This window comes from Bradysia coprophila, assembly GCF_014529535.1.
Source record: "Bradysia coprophila strain Holo2 chromosome X unlocalized genomic scaffold, BU_Bcop_v1 contig_416, whole genome shotgun sequence".
NCBI lineage: Eukaryota > Metazoa > Arthropoda > Insecta > Diptera > Sciaridae > Bradysia > Bradysia coprophila.
Genome location: NW_023503334.1, coordinates 649,459 through 668,723, shown reverse-complemented (window position 1 = coordinate 668,723; position 19,265 = coordinate 649,459). Strand labels below are relative to the sequence as shown.

Genomic DNA, 19,265 nt, shown 5'->3' with positions numbered 1-19,265 from the left:
CACAATTCCACCATCAAAAGAGTTGAAGGAGGTGTTTCATCTTTAAACATTGTAAAAATTCTGTACTAAATGAAATAATAGTATATTACTTCCAAGGTTCCACGTTGTGTATTTGTTAAGTGGGGTGTTACCCACTCGTCAAATAACTTGGAACCTCGTAAGTACAATGCTTTACGTGATTAGGCAATGTAAATAAAAATGAAACATGCCGTAACACGTAAAAGAGTAATACAATTTTAATTTTCTTTCAGCTCACCACCGCCGATGTCTAATTACTCTCTACACCGACTCTTTTATTGGCGTACATGTCGAGTCCACCATATAAAAATTGTCAAACAATTTTCCGAAACCCTAATTCGATAATAAATTCAATTTCCCATCAGCTCTATTGAATATATAACTCGTTAATTCATAAGTAACATTGTGAAACATGACCGTAAAACGACAGCTTTTCAACTGAAGTTTCTTTGTTTGAAAGTTTCTATGGTAAAATGAAAGCTTTTCTTGATATAAACTCGAAAAACTAAATGGGAAATTTAATTGAAACAGAATCAAAACGTATGTAGTTCTCAATTAGTTTTCGAGTAGAATACATCAAGTGTTTTCCGAGTCGAATAGTCGAGCCGATTTAGAGTAAGAGCATATCTTTAAGGTTAAGAAAGAAAGAAAAGAAATACCGATGGTAATGGACCGGATTATGCTACATATAAGTGGCAATCATCAAGCATTCGAGTAATTGTTTCAACTCCCATACATAAAGTGGAAGGTCAAGGTCTAAAGTGTGTCGTTACTTATTCTCTTTTATAAGAGCGACACAAAAAGCGGACAAAATTTATTCACGAATACGTAAATAGTTCACCAAAAAAAGGCACCGACTATAAAAATAATCAAAAAACAGTTTACCCAAAATGCTTTGGCGTTTTTTTCCCTCTTCGCTCTTCGTATTAATATTCAGAAATGTAAAAACCTCAAAACGATGTTTGTTCAATTTTTAAAGCAAACATGTTTCAGGTTTTGAGAGGGATATTTTTCGGTGAAGAGAGGATGAAATTTGTTCAGGATACCTTTCGTTACATCGACAGCGGGCGTTTGAATCAACATTTATTGGATATAATGGCCATTAATGCCATTTCATATACACATAATGTGTAGTTCAAAACAAACAGTTAATATGCGAACAGTCAAAGTCAAACAGAGTTATGTTGTTGGTTAAACGAAATTATTCATCATCATTCTGATACACATTGTATTCTCCGTTGTTGTATCTAACCTTCGTTAATTAATTTAGTGGATATGAAACGAAGCGAATTCAGACACACATCTATCTGACAGAGAAATCCCATGTTCAGAGTTCAAAGTATCTGTTCAATTTATGTCCAAAACATTTTTGCTGCATTTGGGTTCGTTTAGATACTTAAAATATCTGAAGAACCATGATTTACTATCGGTACTATAACATTTGTTCACCGATTGGTTTTAAGCTGATCCGATAAAGGTCAGACCTGAGTTTAAGACCTCTCATGCAACTTTAATGAACTTCAGCAATCGAAAACTACAGATCAGAACCCGAGTAAAAATAAAGTCTCAATTGAGAACGGTTTGAGCCATCTCAAAGTCTTAAATATTAGCTGAGGATTGATTGAGGATTGGTGGGCTATTGGTAAAAGTTTGAATTTTGAGGATTGAGGATTTTGTAGCGCTGCAGGCATGAAGACTTTGTGAGACATGAGTATTTTCATGAGATATTTTTCGTTAGACATTAGGACTTCGCTGAGGCTTGAGAATTTTCGTGAGATATTTTTTACTCTTCATGAGATGTTTTATTTAATCAAATAGTTAAACATAAGAAAAAAAAGAACTTTTTAAGTATAAAAAGTTATTCAGAAAGGTCACTATCGGTCAAGCCTTCTGAAACGCCGCCTTCATCCACGATTTCTTTTTCTGGTACGATTTTTGAATCATTTTCGTGTTCTTAAGTATTTGACTATCACACTCATCACTCGTCTCATTTTCACTACTTCATCCTCACTGTTTGAAAATTCCACATCCCTAGCTCCACCTTCTTTTAAATATTTTTTGTAACTCATTGCAACAAACTGCGGGAGTATAATAAATATTATGCATGTATGACAAGGCGGTCGAGGCTTGCCGAGACGGCTTGTCATACGTGCATATTCTTTTTTATCGCATAAGCGAAAACGAGACAACAAGATATGCGAATGACACTTTGACAATTTACAGAAGTATAATGTTTGTTTATATGTCCTAGGTGAATAATTTTTTCGGGGAATCACACCGCGTATGCGATAAAAAATTATAGGCACCTATGTCCAAATGTTTATTTTGACGAGTTGGTGATTGTGATCCAAAGCCGAAGGCGCGGATCATAATCCAACTCGTCAAAATAAACATTTGGATATAAGTGCCTATAATTTTTTATGTGTCGATGCAAAGATGCAGAGACATTTACAAATTACTAGTTTGAACAATGTTGTGGTGGGTATGGTCGTCATTCCGTTAGATAGGAAGACAAACTCGAGCGAGTTTGAAATATTTCATATATTTTCACGAGGGGTGACGCACTCGGGATTAAATGGATTTAAATCCATTTAATCCCATGTATTTCTTGGATTAAATGTATTAAATGGATTAAATTTGAAGAAGTGCGTGACCCCTCGTATTTTCAATGTTTACTATTAAGGTGTATGTAGTTCTTAAAGAATTTTCAGAATTTGTAAAAATATTACGAAAAGTAAACATCCTCCTTTTTCACAGTCGCCAAACTTTAGTTTCGCTGACTGAAAGAATGTACAATTATCAAGTAGACCTTAACAAGATTTCAATTCCAAATAAAAGTTTCCATTTCAGTTGTAAGTGCCATGGACAAGCTTTTAAACAGGTCAAGAAATAAAAGGTCGGACAAGTGAAATTACTTATTCGATCAAATAGTCAAAAACTATTAAATCCTCGCAAGGTTCTCACAGTCTAGGAACGTTTAAGAACAACTATCACTTATCAGTACAACATTTATGTTTTAAAAGCAAACGGTGGGCTGCGGTTTTCAAGTAATTCTATTGTTACCATAATCTATGCCCCCCCCCCCCCGTGTAGCTGTAGTCTGTATGTAGTGTTTTATTTGTATCATAAATACTTGTGAGACAAAATAAAGAATAAATGAAATTATGAATAATAAGCGACAAAATTCTTAAAAGAACAAATTTATTATACCGAGAAAAAAAGGAAACTTTTACAACAAAAAAAAAATGGCAACTTTTCTCTGTAACAATACACCACCTCAACCTCATCATCATCGTTATTGAATGGAAGACAATTTTTTTTTCTTATTTTCCGGAAGTAATTTAAGTTATTGTTCGAGGGGAACCGGAACTTTTAAAATTATGATTATTCAAATATGTCGCATAAATATGTTCAGTCATTTAAAATTATTTTGAATAAAGAAAAGTTTTGTGGGAAGTTTAGGTAATTTGAGACATTTATTTATTCGGTGGAAAATGGCCAATTGAAGGAAAACGAAAGAAATAAATGGAAATGAGTTTCCATTTGGCTTGAATCGATGAATTTTTAGCCAAATGGTTCGATTAGAACGACCATTGTGATCTATTCGCCATTCATAAATGGAAAGATATACTTTTACCTCTTCAGTATGTATAAAGTCTTATTTCGCTTATGACAGAGTCACTTCTTCTGCTCTGGTAAATTTTCTTATGACTTGTTGTTTTTTAAAATTACATGTTGCCGTTTCAGGTGCAATTAGTAGAAACCACCCCACTTTCGCGTCTTTACGTTTTATCAACATTTTACTAATTAGAATTCAGAAACGAATTAAATCTGCCAATGTCTACGCTGAAGTCATTTTCAATCAATTTTAAGTTTCGAATATGCTATAAGCACCGGGTGCCAATATTCTCTTTATAATACTGTGGCTAATGGCACCGGGTGCCAATAGTTTTTTTATTATATTGTGGCTAATGGCACCAGGTGCCAATAGCCTCTTTATTATTCTAATGCTAATCGCACCCAGTGCCATTAGCCACAGTATTATGAAGAGACTATTGGCACCCGGTGCCATTAGCCACAGTATTATAAAGAGACTATTGGCCAATAGTCTCTTCCTTTAAGTTTTTACTCTTTTAGTGGGCTTTATTGAGTCCCTTCGCTATATTCGGTCCGCGTTAAATTCTATACGATGATCAGTTCTCATGCATCGCTATGCTATAGAAACCTATTTCGAAATTCTACCTGAAATATGCCTTGTTCTTACTTCAATGTGTAAATGAAATTGTAGGGAACACAAATAAAGCCACGCAAACTGTAAGATTTTTCGTATAGTGATTATTACATCACATTCAATAAACCCCCTTAATATTACATCACATTTCCACAACCGGATCCCGGCTTATGTGCTTTTTATTTGTTTAGATATCGTTTTTAAGACCTTTTTGAAGACGTTACGTTGCTACTTAATCCCAAGGACTATTTTTGGTACAACGTTTTCCCGTTTTTCGCAGCACTTTACTGATTTTCCCAAAGACATTTTTCGGGAAGACAGAGGAAATTTTGAGGAAAAGTGGGATAATGCATGGAAAATTTGAAATCATTATCCCAAAATCCGAAGTAGTATTTGAAACTGTGACCAGCAATAAAGAATTAAATTGAGCTCAGTTTACCCAAATTGATTGATGAACCAAAAGATACATTTAAAGATCTGAGATCTAAGTGTCCCAAGTTCCATTAACGTATGCGCACAACATTTGTTTCATTTTCCAGCTCAATGCTCATTGTGCTCAAATTGTGATTTTCTAAACAGAATGTCGTAACACAATGTTCAGGGTAAAGTGAAGATACAAACATTATTAAGTCAACACTATTAATTAATTAAACTTGCGAATAAATCAAAGGCCCACATATGATATTATCAAAGCGTATCAATTTACGATGCTATTAGTCGCATATGTCTCAAAACTATATTTCCTATTCTCGCCGAGGCAGTACGGATAAAGAGATCACGATGAGAAGAGAAGAACAGAAGTTAATTAAAAAGGAAATTCTTAGTTTTTCTTTCGCTCAAGAAGTGATATAGTCGCCGATTCGAGTGGAATTAAATCGTGCAGTGTCGAACAATTATTTCGTTTGCATCATACTTTTTCCTATTCAATTTAATATGCGTGGGTGACAGGTGTTTGAAGAAGCTTTTAATCACTTCTTAATCACTAAAGAGTTGTTCACATAACTTAAGTTACTTTTTCATTGCATAGACACGAACATTTTAGCAAAGGGCTTGCATACCAGACAATTCATCTTATAGGTTGTGAGTTCCTGTCTCAGCCGTGCACAGACAAAAAATTTGTTTACTTCAAATCCAATTCGATTTTAGTATTTCAAAATGTCTTAAAATTTCGAATTCGTCGCGGCGTACAGCGTTCATCTAGAAACATGATTGATTGAATACCAAAATATTTCAGGTCTTCCAATGTGCCCCTTATGCAGCATCACAAAAATTAGCAGAGCCATTGCTTGTAAATTCCCAAGAACAGCTGACACAGCTCATAGAGCTTTTATTAAGCAAAAGCTGAATATTATTAATATCGATCCAGAATCAATCACATCAATTCTGTTTCATTTTTTTTTTCTTAAATAAGAAATGCGGTTGTTTCATATATAATTCAGTCTGCCATAAAAATGAGCTGTACTTGTGCTGTTGAGTGGAGAAAGGGAGTATGAGGAACAATCACACAATGCAAAATAAATGATGATGTCATTGTAATGAATGTCGAGAATGAATGAATTTATTTCGCAGCAAAATTGATCGAAATATACAGTTTGAATTAAATTTTGTTTAAAAAACAAATTGTTTGGAGTTTTTTTTTGACCAAACGCCCTCCCCTCTATTACACAATAGCATTTTTCGCAACGCACGCGACAAAATAGTAATTTTCTCACCTCAGCTGAAACTTCGGAAGCATTTGTTGTAAAAAACGTTGTGTTGACCTCGAGAAAAAAGGAGAAAATGGTTATTTGTGTACCTGTTTTGGACGATTGATTTTAGGCAATTTCGCGGATTGTGGGCCAAGCGAAGTGAGGCTTACAAGCGAAAGTGCCTTAAATCAACCGTCCCAAACAGGTGCACATGTAAGTTTTCATGCAGAGGGCCGGAAACCCGAGAAAATTCGAAAAATTGCCCTCATTTTCGGCCCCGAAGCATGAAAATTTCATTTTCTAGGGTGACTTGTAACATCCGCTATTTCATATTTGTGGTGTGATTAACGTTCTTTTCTCCACTCAAAATGCAATGAGAAAATAATGCTTTCTTGTCTTGACATTTTCTCTCCTGAAGTGGACTTTGTTTTTGTTTTAAAAAAATGTGTAAAAAATGGATGTTTTTGTTTCGTGGAGAAAAAACAAACGGTTAATCACACCTCGAACAAGTTGGATTTACCTGTTTTCTTCACTCGGTAAACAAAAAACTATTTCGTAACGCCATGCTGTGAGAAGTACCCAGAGTTCTGAAATCAAAGCTGTTCAGTTAGGAAGGTTAGGAAATACATTTTCTTTAGCATAGTGATATATAGATAGAGAAAACTCCGAGTTTTCAAAATTATTACATTGTCAGACCCCAATTTTCAGATAGTGTCATTAACTTAACTCAAATAGCGTTTTTACGTGCTCATCGTTCTGTCGTTTTTTATTTGTTCCACATCGTTTTCTACGAAACGTTAAGAGAATCGTTCCACTCGTACGTGGAATGCATGTGGAACCAATAAAACGATCTTGGGGCAATACCTGCTCTAGCAACCTAACTACATTTATTAATGTGTAATTTTAAATGTAAAATTAGAAATTAGCCAACAGTGCATGATTCTACAAACAAAGGAATAAGGTGATATTTTGACAGCGTAAAATCGAAGTTTTTTTGCTAGAGAAGGCATTCTCTTGAGTTAAGTTTACTATTTCAAGGAGCCTTGCTATAAAAATTGGTATTTGGTACATGTCGTTATTACCTGCCCCACTGACAAAACTACATCATTTCGTAATTCAAACTCCAAACAAATTCTCTAAGTTTCTGACTCTGGAAGTGGAGGAATTGATGAAAGGATTTTTTGTAAAATTTTGTCTTCTCATCCATTAAATCTAATTTCACAAACTCTTTAGAAGTACATAATTTTGGGTATAAATTGTCGTGTAATGAGAGAAGGGAATGTTGATGAATATATATATGGTGAGTCATTGAAGATAAATACGGTTTTTGAGGAGCTTTCGTTCGAGCAATATTTCCACATATCTACATTTTCTGATTATAGCTAGTCTCTTATTCATAATATGTAACATCGTCGTATTTTGAATAGATTGTGCGATAGATATCGATCATGGAACAATTTTCCATACATGTTCTCTGCCGTGTAAATCAACGTCAACACACTATACTTCAATTTCCATGCATCAATGTGAACATTAATATTCAAAGTTAGCTTTAGCGTGACCGCCGTTACCATATATTAACTAAGGAAATCCAATATCTGCCCGACAAAGAAGGCATTAATTAGATGTTGTTGCTTTTTTCGACCATGTAGTTTCCGAAATGGTTATTTTGTGTCTAAAATGCTTTACTAATAAAGAACAGGAGATACATCACCACTGTCAATCCCGCCCATTCATACTAAACATGAGTGATTACTTTGTCGGAGCTTTTTTTTGTAGTTGTGAAAATGTTGTTCTATCTTTTCATTAGTCATCCTTTTCAACTGTTCTTTTTCGTACCATTGTGTTCGAACATGTTCCTCAATTTGTTAACTTTTTTTTATAAACTTTTGCGAAAAGGAATAGATTTGACCCACATTATTCCCAGTACACAATTGAGACCAGTATGAGCTGTGCACCGTAAATACGTGCAACGAGAAGTCGCTCATTGCAATATGTGGACCCAGAGCAAACGACTTTTCTTTTTGAGCTACGATATTAGCGCTGGTGTGCATCTCAGGTGTCACACATCGTTGTATAGAAAATCTAAATTAATGTCAAAACGAAGGTAAAAGTGCCAATCGAAAAATGCAATTGAAATATAAAATGTTTGTTGGAACGTGTGTGTGTTTGTACCTGACAAGTACATTTGGTTTGTATGAATGGCTAGATGGCTAATATGCAACGATCAAAATCTATGATTTTTGTGGCTTGTTTTTGTAAATACGGTGGGCATAAACAACACAAAACCTTTTACGTACGATTTTTTAAATTTTCTCCGGTCACACGTTCTCACCGCCTATAACACCATGTTTCACTTTAAATTAGGCCCATCCTCAACCCGCTCCGTCGCTCGTATCAACGTTCTCTATGAAAGGTCCCATTATCTGTTGTATTTACTCAAATTTCGTTTAAACTTATTATAGAATCATTTTTTATGTTCGAGAGTTTTGTTTTCCTTATATTTTCAAACAATTTTTGCTGGAATTAGTTGCCATATCTTTTGCGAGTTTCATTTTCAACTTTTGAATTTTCTGTTTACTTTTCAATTTGAATTAAATTTGGTTTGAATTTCTGCTTTCAATTTTACTTTTTCAATTTTTGTAGAGTTAGAATTTAATATTCCTTGTTATTAAGGTTTTTAGTGTTAGTTTTGAATGAAAATTATACAAAATGCATAATAGAATCATGTACAGAGAAGTTCGAGGTACCGCAATGTATAGCGAGTTCTAAAAATCTAGGGTTCACAGATTCAAAATTTTAAAAAGAGGACATCTGACATAAAAAAAGGGGACAAAAAAATGGTATTTAATTCGAAAACGAAGACACTTAGTTATTTTTTGACTTAACTAAAAGCTTTGTATCTCTACTGTAAAATACAATCGAGATATAGCGAGGTGATAGCGTCCAGATACATTTTGGTGGGAAAAATTGCATTTGCATATCTCTTCGAATCGAAGACTCGAACCTAATAAGTTTACATTTGACCTTTTTGTCCTTATGTCCTTATCTTCAGTAAACTGAATTGAATTCCAAAAGATTCACTTTTTTAGTATGAGTCTGAAAGCAGTGAAAGTAAACTCTGAAAATTTCCTTACTATTGGTTCACCCGAATGCCTTAAGCGAATATTTCATTAAACTGTCTAAAGAAATAGCCGCGCAGTGAAATTTTTAGCTTATAAGTGTAACGAACCTATAAAGATTTAGAAACTAATATGGTACATGAACGAAGAGGACAAAAGAGGACGTGTTATAAAAAAAGTGATGTTCTTAGAATTTTTTCGAAAAGAAGAATTCGACAAAAAGAAGAGCACATGTCCTCAAAAAGGGGGACGTCTGGGAACCCTATCAAAGTCTAAATGCAGCTGAATTAATGATTGTGATAGAGACGTTTTGGTGGGTCTGGTTTAATTCAAAACAAAACGATTGTGGGAAAAGTTTGTTTCCAGAAGCATCAGTTTTTGAAAACAGCAGCTTCAATTCTAGTTATTTTCTTATGAAAATACGAAACAACAACCTATGTATGGGAAGACTTTGTTGCTTTTGTGAATGCAAATAAGTTTATTTATATAAATTTTGGTGAGCTTTTCTCTCAAGTTTCCTTTCAATTTTACCGTTGAATTTATTTTTGATTTTTTGCTGCTGGTTTTGTTTTGCAATCGTTACGTTTGCAGTTTAAAGTTCTAGTTAAATTTAAAATCATTTTTCACTGAATGCTAGAAGTGAATTGGCTAGATGTAAATAAAACAATCAGAAAAAAACTTTCGACAATAAAATCAGCATGTTAGGCAATTTTTTTATTTTTCAAAATTTTCCTCTAGCACAATAGGTCAATGGGTCAACTTTCAGGCTCTGAATCATCTAAATGTTTACTAAATTCTAGTTATTTATTTAGAGTTCAATTAAAATTCTATCTGGAAATAGCAACTATATATAATTTATGATATGAAGCTGCAAAAATAACAATCGATAAACGTAATGAAAATTTGAAATTCATTTAGCATTCCAATAACCATTATTAAAATCCTTTTCCATTATATCAACAGCGAAGAAAGTGTGGTACTGAGTAGCTTTAATGGAACAAAAAAGTACGTCTTATAGGATAATTGCGGAAATGACTTATTACTAACATACTATACGTCCTACAACAACCTTCTGCATATTCGATGCTTACGTTTATAATTCTATAGGTACCAGCCCGGAAAAACTTTAAACAATTGCCGACTCACTTTTTTCCTAATGATTAAATAGTACAATCGCAGTACAGCTCTTAAGAGTCCAGCACTTTATTTCCACTAAGAAAGGTGTTAAGTGATAAATTTTGATTGCGAGTCAGGTCTTTATTCGTCTCTGAATTAAAATGTTCATAATAACTGAACTGGAAATTACCGGGTAGCGAGACATTACAACCAACAATCTACTATTTTAAAATAATGTAATACCTGCACCCGACGGAAAATGAATCATTTATACGAACGTTAATAGTAGATAGCGCCTTTGATTAGAATTTTTTATTTTATCCGGGCGTGCAACCCCCAAAGTCAAGGGCTGAAACCACATAATTAAAATGTAAAGTTACAAATAAGGACGTAAGTGTCAGCTATTGACTCATTTTCCGTGTGTGAAGTGGTAAACTTACCTAATTGTTTGAACCTCGGTTCGGGCTGCAACCCTCACACTTATCTAAATAAATAACAATAGCGTATCGACGACGACCCAACTATATAAGTGTTTGAGTAAAATACTTCACTTATCAATGGGACAAACCACGAAAATGCCTTCTAGTTTTCGTTTTCCCTACATTGGCTTGAATATAATAATCAGCTATCTACATTTTACATGCTCGAGGGAAGTGCTTGATTAATGTAGCAATTTGTTATTTACACCACTAGTGAGAAACTTAAATTCTAACAAATATGCCTACAGTTTTACTGTAGGTCACAAGCCGTCTATTCGATGAATCTTTTCCAACTACCTACTTTTCCAATAATGGTGACATCTAAATACATTTTTACAGAACATTTCGGAATTCACTGTCTCAAAAATCAGCCCTGGTTCGCTGTCTTGCAACTCCAATCCACAGACAATGGGTGGAAATGTGACAAAGCTAGATGTAAAACAAACCTTGATTCACTCGTCTAATCTTTTTTAAATCAATTGAGTACCTAGGACATGTGTTCTGAAACTTTACACTCTTGTTTCCGGAGAAAAATCCTTGTTTAGAAACTAATAATCAAACCATGAATGTGAACCAAGGTTATCGTACCTTAACGAATGTAATTTTTATCGGACCCCCTTGGCTAAATAATTGAAAAAAGCCCCAGACACATTTTGCAAATGTGGAAGATATAGAGTAGAAGACAAAATTTCCATGCCCAGCAACGAAATAAAATAATAAAAAAGTTGAAGGAACAATTGCAATACAAAGGTATTATTATAAAAATACAAAACAGGGAAGAAAAAAAACTGGGGAGAGATATATTGAAGCATATGAATCCTCTACTAGAGCATTATAAGTTGGTGTACGGTCTTTCCCAGAGTGGGTAATATAAACTTTCTAATGTATTCCACATAACTTAAATTATTACTTTTATTTCCCAGATGTCTAACATTTTAAACAGCCATTAAAGTTCCAAAAAAACACATTTCTTTTTTCGTAATAACCACGAACACTTGATGATGCTTGGAGTGGTGCTGAATCTAAGGCGCTAAGGGCCTCCATGTATATTACATACACTGTGTTAGAATATAAAATGAAAAATTCTGTCGCAATAGGTGAAAATACGAACGAAATATCCATAAACGGATCAGCTCAATTCAAAGCCCTTTTTTCCGTAAAACCATACAGCTGAAACCATTTCATGAATTTTGTTGCCATCGTAAAATAAGTTGAAGATCAATTAAATCTGTCTGACGCACTACCGTCTTCTTTTTTTGCTTTCGCTAAATTTGCTGAGCATTAAATGAGACGTAAAACGTAATCCTAAATTGGCTTAAAAAAGGTACTCTATATTCATCGAATCCAATAAAATCCTTTTCACACTAAAATAAATATCACCTCCGTGCATCCGGTAACTTTTACCAATTCAACTAGCTATTTAAATAGAGCTCTTATCAATATCAAATGGAACAGCAAAAGTGAATATCCTAATGGAAATTAAATTACAGTATACTCGGGTCAGTTACGTTTCCGACGGATTCATCAATATCGATACAATATTATATCGAAACTCTGTCATATCTGTCAAACGATAAAATTATACTTAATATTTGCTCTTTGTTACGAATAAAAAAAAAACTGCTGTTGCAACAGGTTAATTTTCATTTGATTTAATTATTGATGTGTATATTTGGGTCGTTGCTTTGTGCTTCGGTTAATTATCGATGTTTTTTTGATGAAAAGAAAATTGAGAAATAAATTTTACGTTTATTACACCGGACAAAACAAATTTAGAGAACAAAAAACAACAAACAAAAAAAAAGGAAAATCAATTTCGAGTCAATTAGCGAGGTTAAACAAAGTAAATGTACTCTATCAAAAAAAGAAAAAAGAAAAAACTTTTCAACTTTTCCCTCCTTCTCGAACTACCTCAAGACGCTCGACCTTTCACTTCGATTACAAATTAAGACCAGGCAACTTTATTCTTATAACAACATACGTAAATGTGCTAGGGTGTAGCGTTACTTCGTTTTTTTTTGTTTGAAAAAGTCTAAAGTTTCAATATTTTTACTTAGTTTTCCTTTAGAAGATTTTTTTTGTCATTTCCATTTTAGTGGGGAAACGTAGTTTTATTGCCGCTATAAAATGGTAACATTTCATGTAATGGAGAATAAATTTTCTTGAGATATTTGGCAATAAACTACAATGTAATTTGAAAATAATTTTTTTTTAAATTTTTATCATATTTCCTTAAACAACTATAAATGGTGCTTCAACGAGTCTAACATCTATTCTTGACTTCTTTTGACCTTTTGACATAATTCTAATCAGTAACAGCAGTAACAGCAGCAGCAGCCCCCTTGAAACCTGAAGATTCTGCTTACAAAAATTCCAGAGGGAGCACAGAGTGTTCAGTTCACATTCTAATTACAAAAAAAAACAGGTGTGTAGAATGTTCATAGTACACGCAGTTCATAATGTGCACTAATATTCAGAACCTGTTAACAAAGGATTATCACTTCGAGTACAGATGTGACCTATTTTGAGAACCAACTGTTAATCTCCCACAGTTTGTTAATTTTCTGTGAACAGCTGTCGTTGCTAAATTACCGTTTTACCCTGAGGGGTGGTTTCAAATTTTTATTTTGACGAATTCTGTGTTTTACGTAAGTAGGCAAAAATGCATATTTTATATTGTGTGATCATCCTTGTATTTACATTGTCTAAAATGAAAGCTTCAATAGTGTTCCAATTCCTGTAGAAGTGCTTTCGCGAAAAGAATTGAAATTCGATTTTAACCATTTTCTGAAAAAATGTCGAAAACCTATCCGAATCTTACAAATGTGGTGGCTTTCCGAACGTAAATTATATTACACGTAAAATTGTTTACACAAACACAGGAAAGTTTTACACTTTCACACAATTTAACACAACATTGTGCTTCCTCTAAGCTCAATTCATATCCAGTTACAGCCATGGACACCTAGTAAACTTGTAGATCAGTTTTCCGTCAGACATACCAGCCACTACATATTTTTCCGAACCCTCCCAATTACACGTCCGACACCTCTGACAATACCGAATAAAAACCACATAGGCTTTTTGAAGTAGAAAGAAGAGAGTTTTAAAAACGCTACACCCTACTATGTGTAATATAGCATATCGTAATGAATATTTAGTATGTTAGGAATAAATGTGTCTGAAAAAGCTCCTAAAAGTTTAGTGTGTAACAATTTATATGTTATGTCTATTGTTCACATAAAATACACACCATGCTCGGTGTATACTTATATATTTGACGGTTTTCTCCTCTATATATGTATATATAAAACACAAACACATACATGTACACACATTTTTATGCCTCGTTTCCACATTATTATATGTTTTCACAACCCATATTTTTACGAGCTTGTTTATTGTGAAAATTATTCGTCACTCTTGTGCTATTCTCTTCTTATTCATATTAAAGATTTTTAGATGAGATCCTTGAATAAGCCCTTAACAATCGAATTTCTGTGCAAATCAAGGCGAACAATGGTAAAATGTTGAATGGGATATATCGATACAGATCGAGAGACTCACTCTATATAGCAATAGTTGTGAGGACAATGTACACACCAGATAGACAAAACTTCAAAAATGTTAATGTTGTAACTTAATCGAGTTTCTGAAAAGGAAAAACACCAAAGGACAAATACGATAAAGAAAAACGAAGGAGTTCAAAGTTTTCGTTTGCTGTAAGTAAAGATAAAGAAATGCTGTGTCCTGTACGACTGTTATCGACGAGAGCACAAAAAAGAAAATTTAATTCAACAAAATGCACAAGAGAATATTTTCATTTATAATTAAAAAATATGAGAAAAAAAGCCGAAAACTTTTATTACAATTTTGGTGTTATATTTACCATTAGTAAAGAAAAGTTAATATTTTACCCTTTCATTGTGATTAATCTTGCTGTTGTTCTTTTCCATACAAATTGGGCTTTATGTGAATAAAATTAGGCACGCCATTTAACCAAAAATCGAGACGGCTCAAAATATACATATAACAAAATATAAAATTCACTTTATTTAGAGTAAACCCCCTAAAATGTACGCATTTTATATCTATGTCTATAATAATCCGAAATGGGTAAATTTTCCGTTAAACTTTACCAATGTATCCATATCACGCACGTAAAAACACACAAAGAACCGTCAAAATATTTTAGCAGCCCATTTATATATACCACACACCAGTTAAAAAAAAAGTGGACTGGAAAAACTCCATCGCAAGAATTTAGAAATTATTTTTTGTTTAAAAAAAAGTTTTCTTTTTGAATCAAAATTTATTGAAAAATAAAACAAAAATAAGATGAAGAAGCAAAACGTAAAAATATAATTTACAAATGATTTTCGTTCTATTTATTTATCAATTCAGTCGTGGAATTGTTTTTTGACTGGAATTTTTTCATTGAACAATCATAACAAACTGTTGATTTTGTGTTAATAGAGTTTTTCTTGCTTTCTTTTCAGGTTTTTTTTTTTATTATTATTTTTTGTGTTCACTATGGTATATACATTGGATTTTTTTGGTTGTTATTATTCTGAGGGGATGGATATTTATATATGGTACAAATAAAATGTGTTAGGAAAATATATACACACCAAACCAAAAAAATGAACAAAAAAAACTTTATCAAACACACACCGACAGAGAGTTTGCGAAATATACGTTGTAACAACACGGCAGCGATCCAGGCACTGAGGTTCGTGTAAATTGTAAATGATACGATATTTTTTGTGATAAGTATATGATGCAACAGACGAACGAACTTTCCTCTCCCACAATAGCATGCTTGCCGATGTGCCGTCGGAAAATTTTACCGAAACAACACACCTCCACAAGTGGTAGACGAAACGATGTTTATTCAATGTGTTTGTATATAAAGAGTGGAAAATATACGCTACGTTTTACTAGTAAACTCGGGCAACATATTTTGTGAACGTTTTTATTTTATTTTATCTATTCCTCTTCTTCTTTCAATGTACCAAGCAGATGAGGATAATAATAATGGGAATATAGGTGGAATTTATCTAATATACTCAGAGTCCCGAGAAACTGACGCCTTTTTAAAAGTAATTGACGCGATATGATTTTCATAACATTCAATTGAGTAGATTACCACAAGTTTTACGTTATTGGTTTGGTTGTTCTTCAATCAAGTTTTTTTTTGAATACGGACAGATTTCTGGACTATATAATTAGATGTAAGCGGAACGGGATATAGTTTTCGGTTCGGTGTGGACCTGTAATTTAAAATGTATGTCTTCCACACTTGGAATCGGTGAACCATTTTTTGGTATTACGATGGGTTAGCAAACGTTCTCCTTTTAATGGCTCGTGGTAGTGAAAACATTTTGGTAATTCGTGACCTGATTTGGAGACAACACGATTCTCTGTAGTGTTTGTTATTTGTATTAACTCGCACTATAAAATTTTTACCCCGTGTTGATTCTTCGACCAATCAGAATGCCTATTGTTTGCTCTAATGTTATTTTGAACGTTTACCGCTAAGACGCGAACGGAAATTTGCAGAGAGCACGAGACGCCAAAAACATGCGCGACTTTTCCAATATATTTCAAACTGATTGATTCCCGGATTGGGTAGTTGCTAGAAATGTTTAGCTCTAAGTCGTTCTGATATTTATGTGGCTAATAGACTTTTGTACGTATAACAAGAATGTTCCCATAAGACACTGAAAACTGACTGATTGAAAAAAAAAAAAAAAAATAGTTAAAACGCCGAGATCCTAACGGCAACAATCAAATAACGACGATTTGAGAGCGTTTTCTCGCAAACACAGCTATATGATTATCACAAACAATATCACATCAACTGTGTGCTATAAATCAACTCAAAGTTCTTTTTTATGATGTTTAAGAGAAAAAAAGATTGGAAAAGAACGAAACAAAGTTGGTCTTCTCCTTACATTACGAAAGCAGATTATTTATTAATATTTATGCAAAGAAAACAAGTTGAGTACTAGTGCGGAAAACTTACTTTAATCATACAGCGGGAAAGTTAAACGGTAGATTTTTCAAAAATTATGAGGAAAATGTAGAAAAGTTTGAAAATTTAGGTCATCCGTAGATTGATTCTAGTATCAAATATTCGAAACCTACCTCTTTTCTAAACCTGCTGGTTTTCGAAGATTTTGACGAACTGTTTTGTTCTTTTTCCAGAAGATTGCAGGATATATGTGTTGCAGTGTCCATAGAATTCATTGTCACAAAAAAAATTTGTTCGCCATCACCGGTATAAAATAAGTCTGCTGCGATACTATTCTATTAATGTGTTGTTGTTGTTGTTGTTTTCTGTTATTTGTGGTGCGATGTGGTAATCTGTACTAAAATTCTTCTTTAAAACAAATATGCAAACTCTACACTTATTGAAACTAACAGTTACCGAAGCTTGTTGCTCAACAACACACTTGTGAATTTGCTCTTATCTCTTAAAACTGTTCCCTCATGCACTGTATACAACTTTAACCGCTTCTTCCAACCGGCAATTCATTCAACATTTTCATAAGAAGAATATTGAGGGTTAGCTTCAAAAAAAGGTCGTAATTTTTCTCTATCTAAAATACATAACAAATTCAAATCAATCACGGACAACATTTGACAGAAAAACAGAGTAAAAACAATACCTCAACAGAGTGAAAAACAAAACTCTTCCCTTGGCCAATGTGTTACCACGTAGAGCAAACGTTAATGGCTAGGCTATCGAACAGAGCACACTCAGGTGCATCAATTTCGTATCGCCAAAAAACCTAGGCACCACCCGATTAACCTGTCACAGACGGCAGCTATATTAACAGTTTTAAAATACAAACTACTACTTCATTTGATTTGATCGAAGATTTTCAGATATTGATTTCAGAAATCTTTTACTTCGTTTGTTTTCAACATACTTTTTGCTATATAACACCTCTATGAGTCAGAGCTTGTCGATTATTCATGCTGCTGTTGTCGATAACAGATTACAGCCGTCTGTAACAGGTCAATAGTGGTTTTTTGCCCACCCGATCCATCAGACGAACACCAAAACTAAATTTCAAAAACCCCTGAACACGAATTCATAAATTCCTCTTTTTATCGAACAATTTACTGGTTTCTGTCTGCCATCAATAAAAATAACTCATTTTTGTACATAACTGGTGACGAAAAGAAAGATCCAGTGAAACAGTGAAAAAAGACCCTTCAATGAAGAGCCTTCATACGTCACCGAAATCATGCATGAAAAAGTTCACATTTCCCAGATAAGTTTGCAGCAACTCAGTGACGAAAAATAAAACTTGGACATTTTTGTCACGCAATGTATTAAATTTCATTTATTTCATCATAATCAAAAATACTATCCATCATGATCAGCGTAACTCTAGCTTCCATTTAACAATTCAAAAGAGCTCGTTTCGCTCGACATCATTTCATTTAATTTACTGAATCAGTAAACAGCAAACAAATCGCGGTATTACATTTTATACTTTGTTAGTGTCATCCTATAGTGGTCTATGAAGAATCTTTTAATTTGTTACTTCAATATATTGTAATTTTGCGGGATTTGCTTACGATAAACCATGCAAGGGATGTCAGTAGATGATCCACTCATATGTAAACAAAAATGCTTTGCTTATACTTGTTCATACGGTCGGAATAGTTACATGTGTGCCATGGTAACATCGTAAGCAGTTTTGATAACAGGTTATGTTGGCTTACTACTTCCTGTTTTGTAAAAGGTATTACTATACCTCCTAAACTATGCTTTCGATTGTACTGTTTCATTTTTAAATCGTTTTAAAGTTGTTGCGTGTGGGCTTTAAGCCAATAAATCCATATCCACGTTAAATCGATACAGGTTATGGAGGGAGTGACAAACATTTCCGTATATTTGACTCTTTTTTTCTTCGTAAATTTATGCAATTTGAAGTAGCCCCATAATCATAGTGAATAAACAATTTCGAATTATCTTCTGGTGCAAGAACCTGAGGCCTGAGATACAGTCAAGTCAATAAGGAAGTGGGTTACCGACATTAATAAGACACTCTCGATACCGCCCATCTTTAATGTGAGAACTGAAAACAAAGTTCTTCGTCGAATAAAAGGTTATTTATGACATCGAGTGCAAAGTACAAATTTTGACGCGTTTTAAAAAGAACAAAAGGACTTGTTCCGATCTTTACAACTTTTAAATAATTTTTGCTCATAAACGAAGCGATCAATCAACTGTTGTTAGAATAAAAGGTAAATCAACGACAGATGCCTGCTGTTCAAATCAGATTTTATCAGACATTCGCTATTTTCCTTTTTCGTTAGAAGTTACCACACTCTGGGGATAGAATTTCAATTTATGTTACATGCACCAAGTATTTTTACATATTCCTGCAAAGGGAAATCCCGAGATATTTATTCGTAAATAAAACATTCTGTCGAAGTAATGTCTTTACTACAATTGGAGGTTACGAGGTTTCTTCCAGAGAAAAATGCATCAGAATCGGTGAAAAGGAGAAATTATACACAAAAAAAGTGTCGGTCATGAGTTCCGTTATCGGGGGATTCTATATTGACAACATTAAGCTACCAATAT

At 33.6% G+C, this 19,265-nt stretch overlaps 1 protein-coding gene across 1 annotated transcript in view; it reads right to left on the bottom strand.

The window, feature by feature from the left end:
- The window catches only part of LOC119069952, a 78,319-nt gene extending 63,578 nt beyond the window's left edge, over positions 1–14,741 (bottom strand). Inside the window, exon 1 of the mRNA XM_037174181.1 lies at positions 14,572–14,741. Within this exon, the coding sequence (XP_037030076.1) occupies positions 14,572–14,579 (8 nt within the window). The 5' untranslated portion in view covers positions 14,580–14,741. The remainder of the gene's footprint in view (positions 1–14,571) is intronic.
- Positions 14,742–19,265: the final 4,524 nt, after the last annotated feature.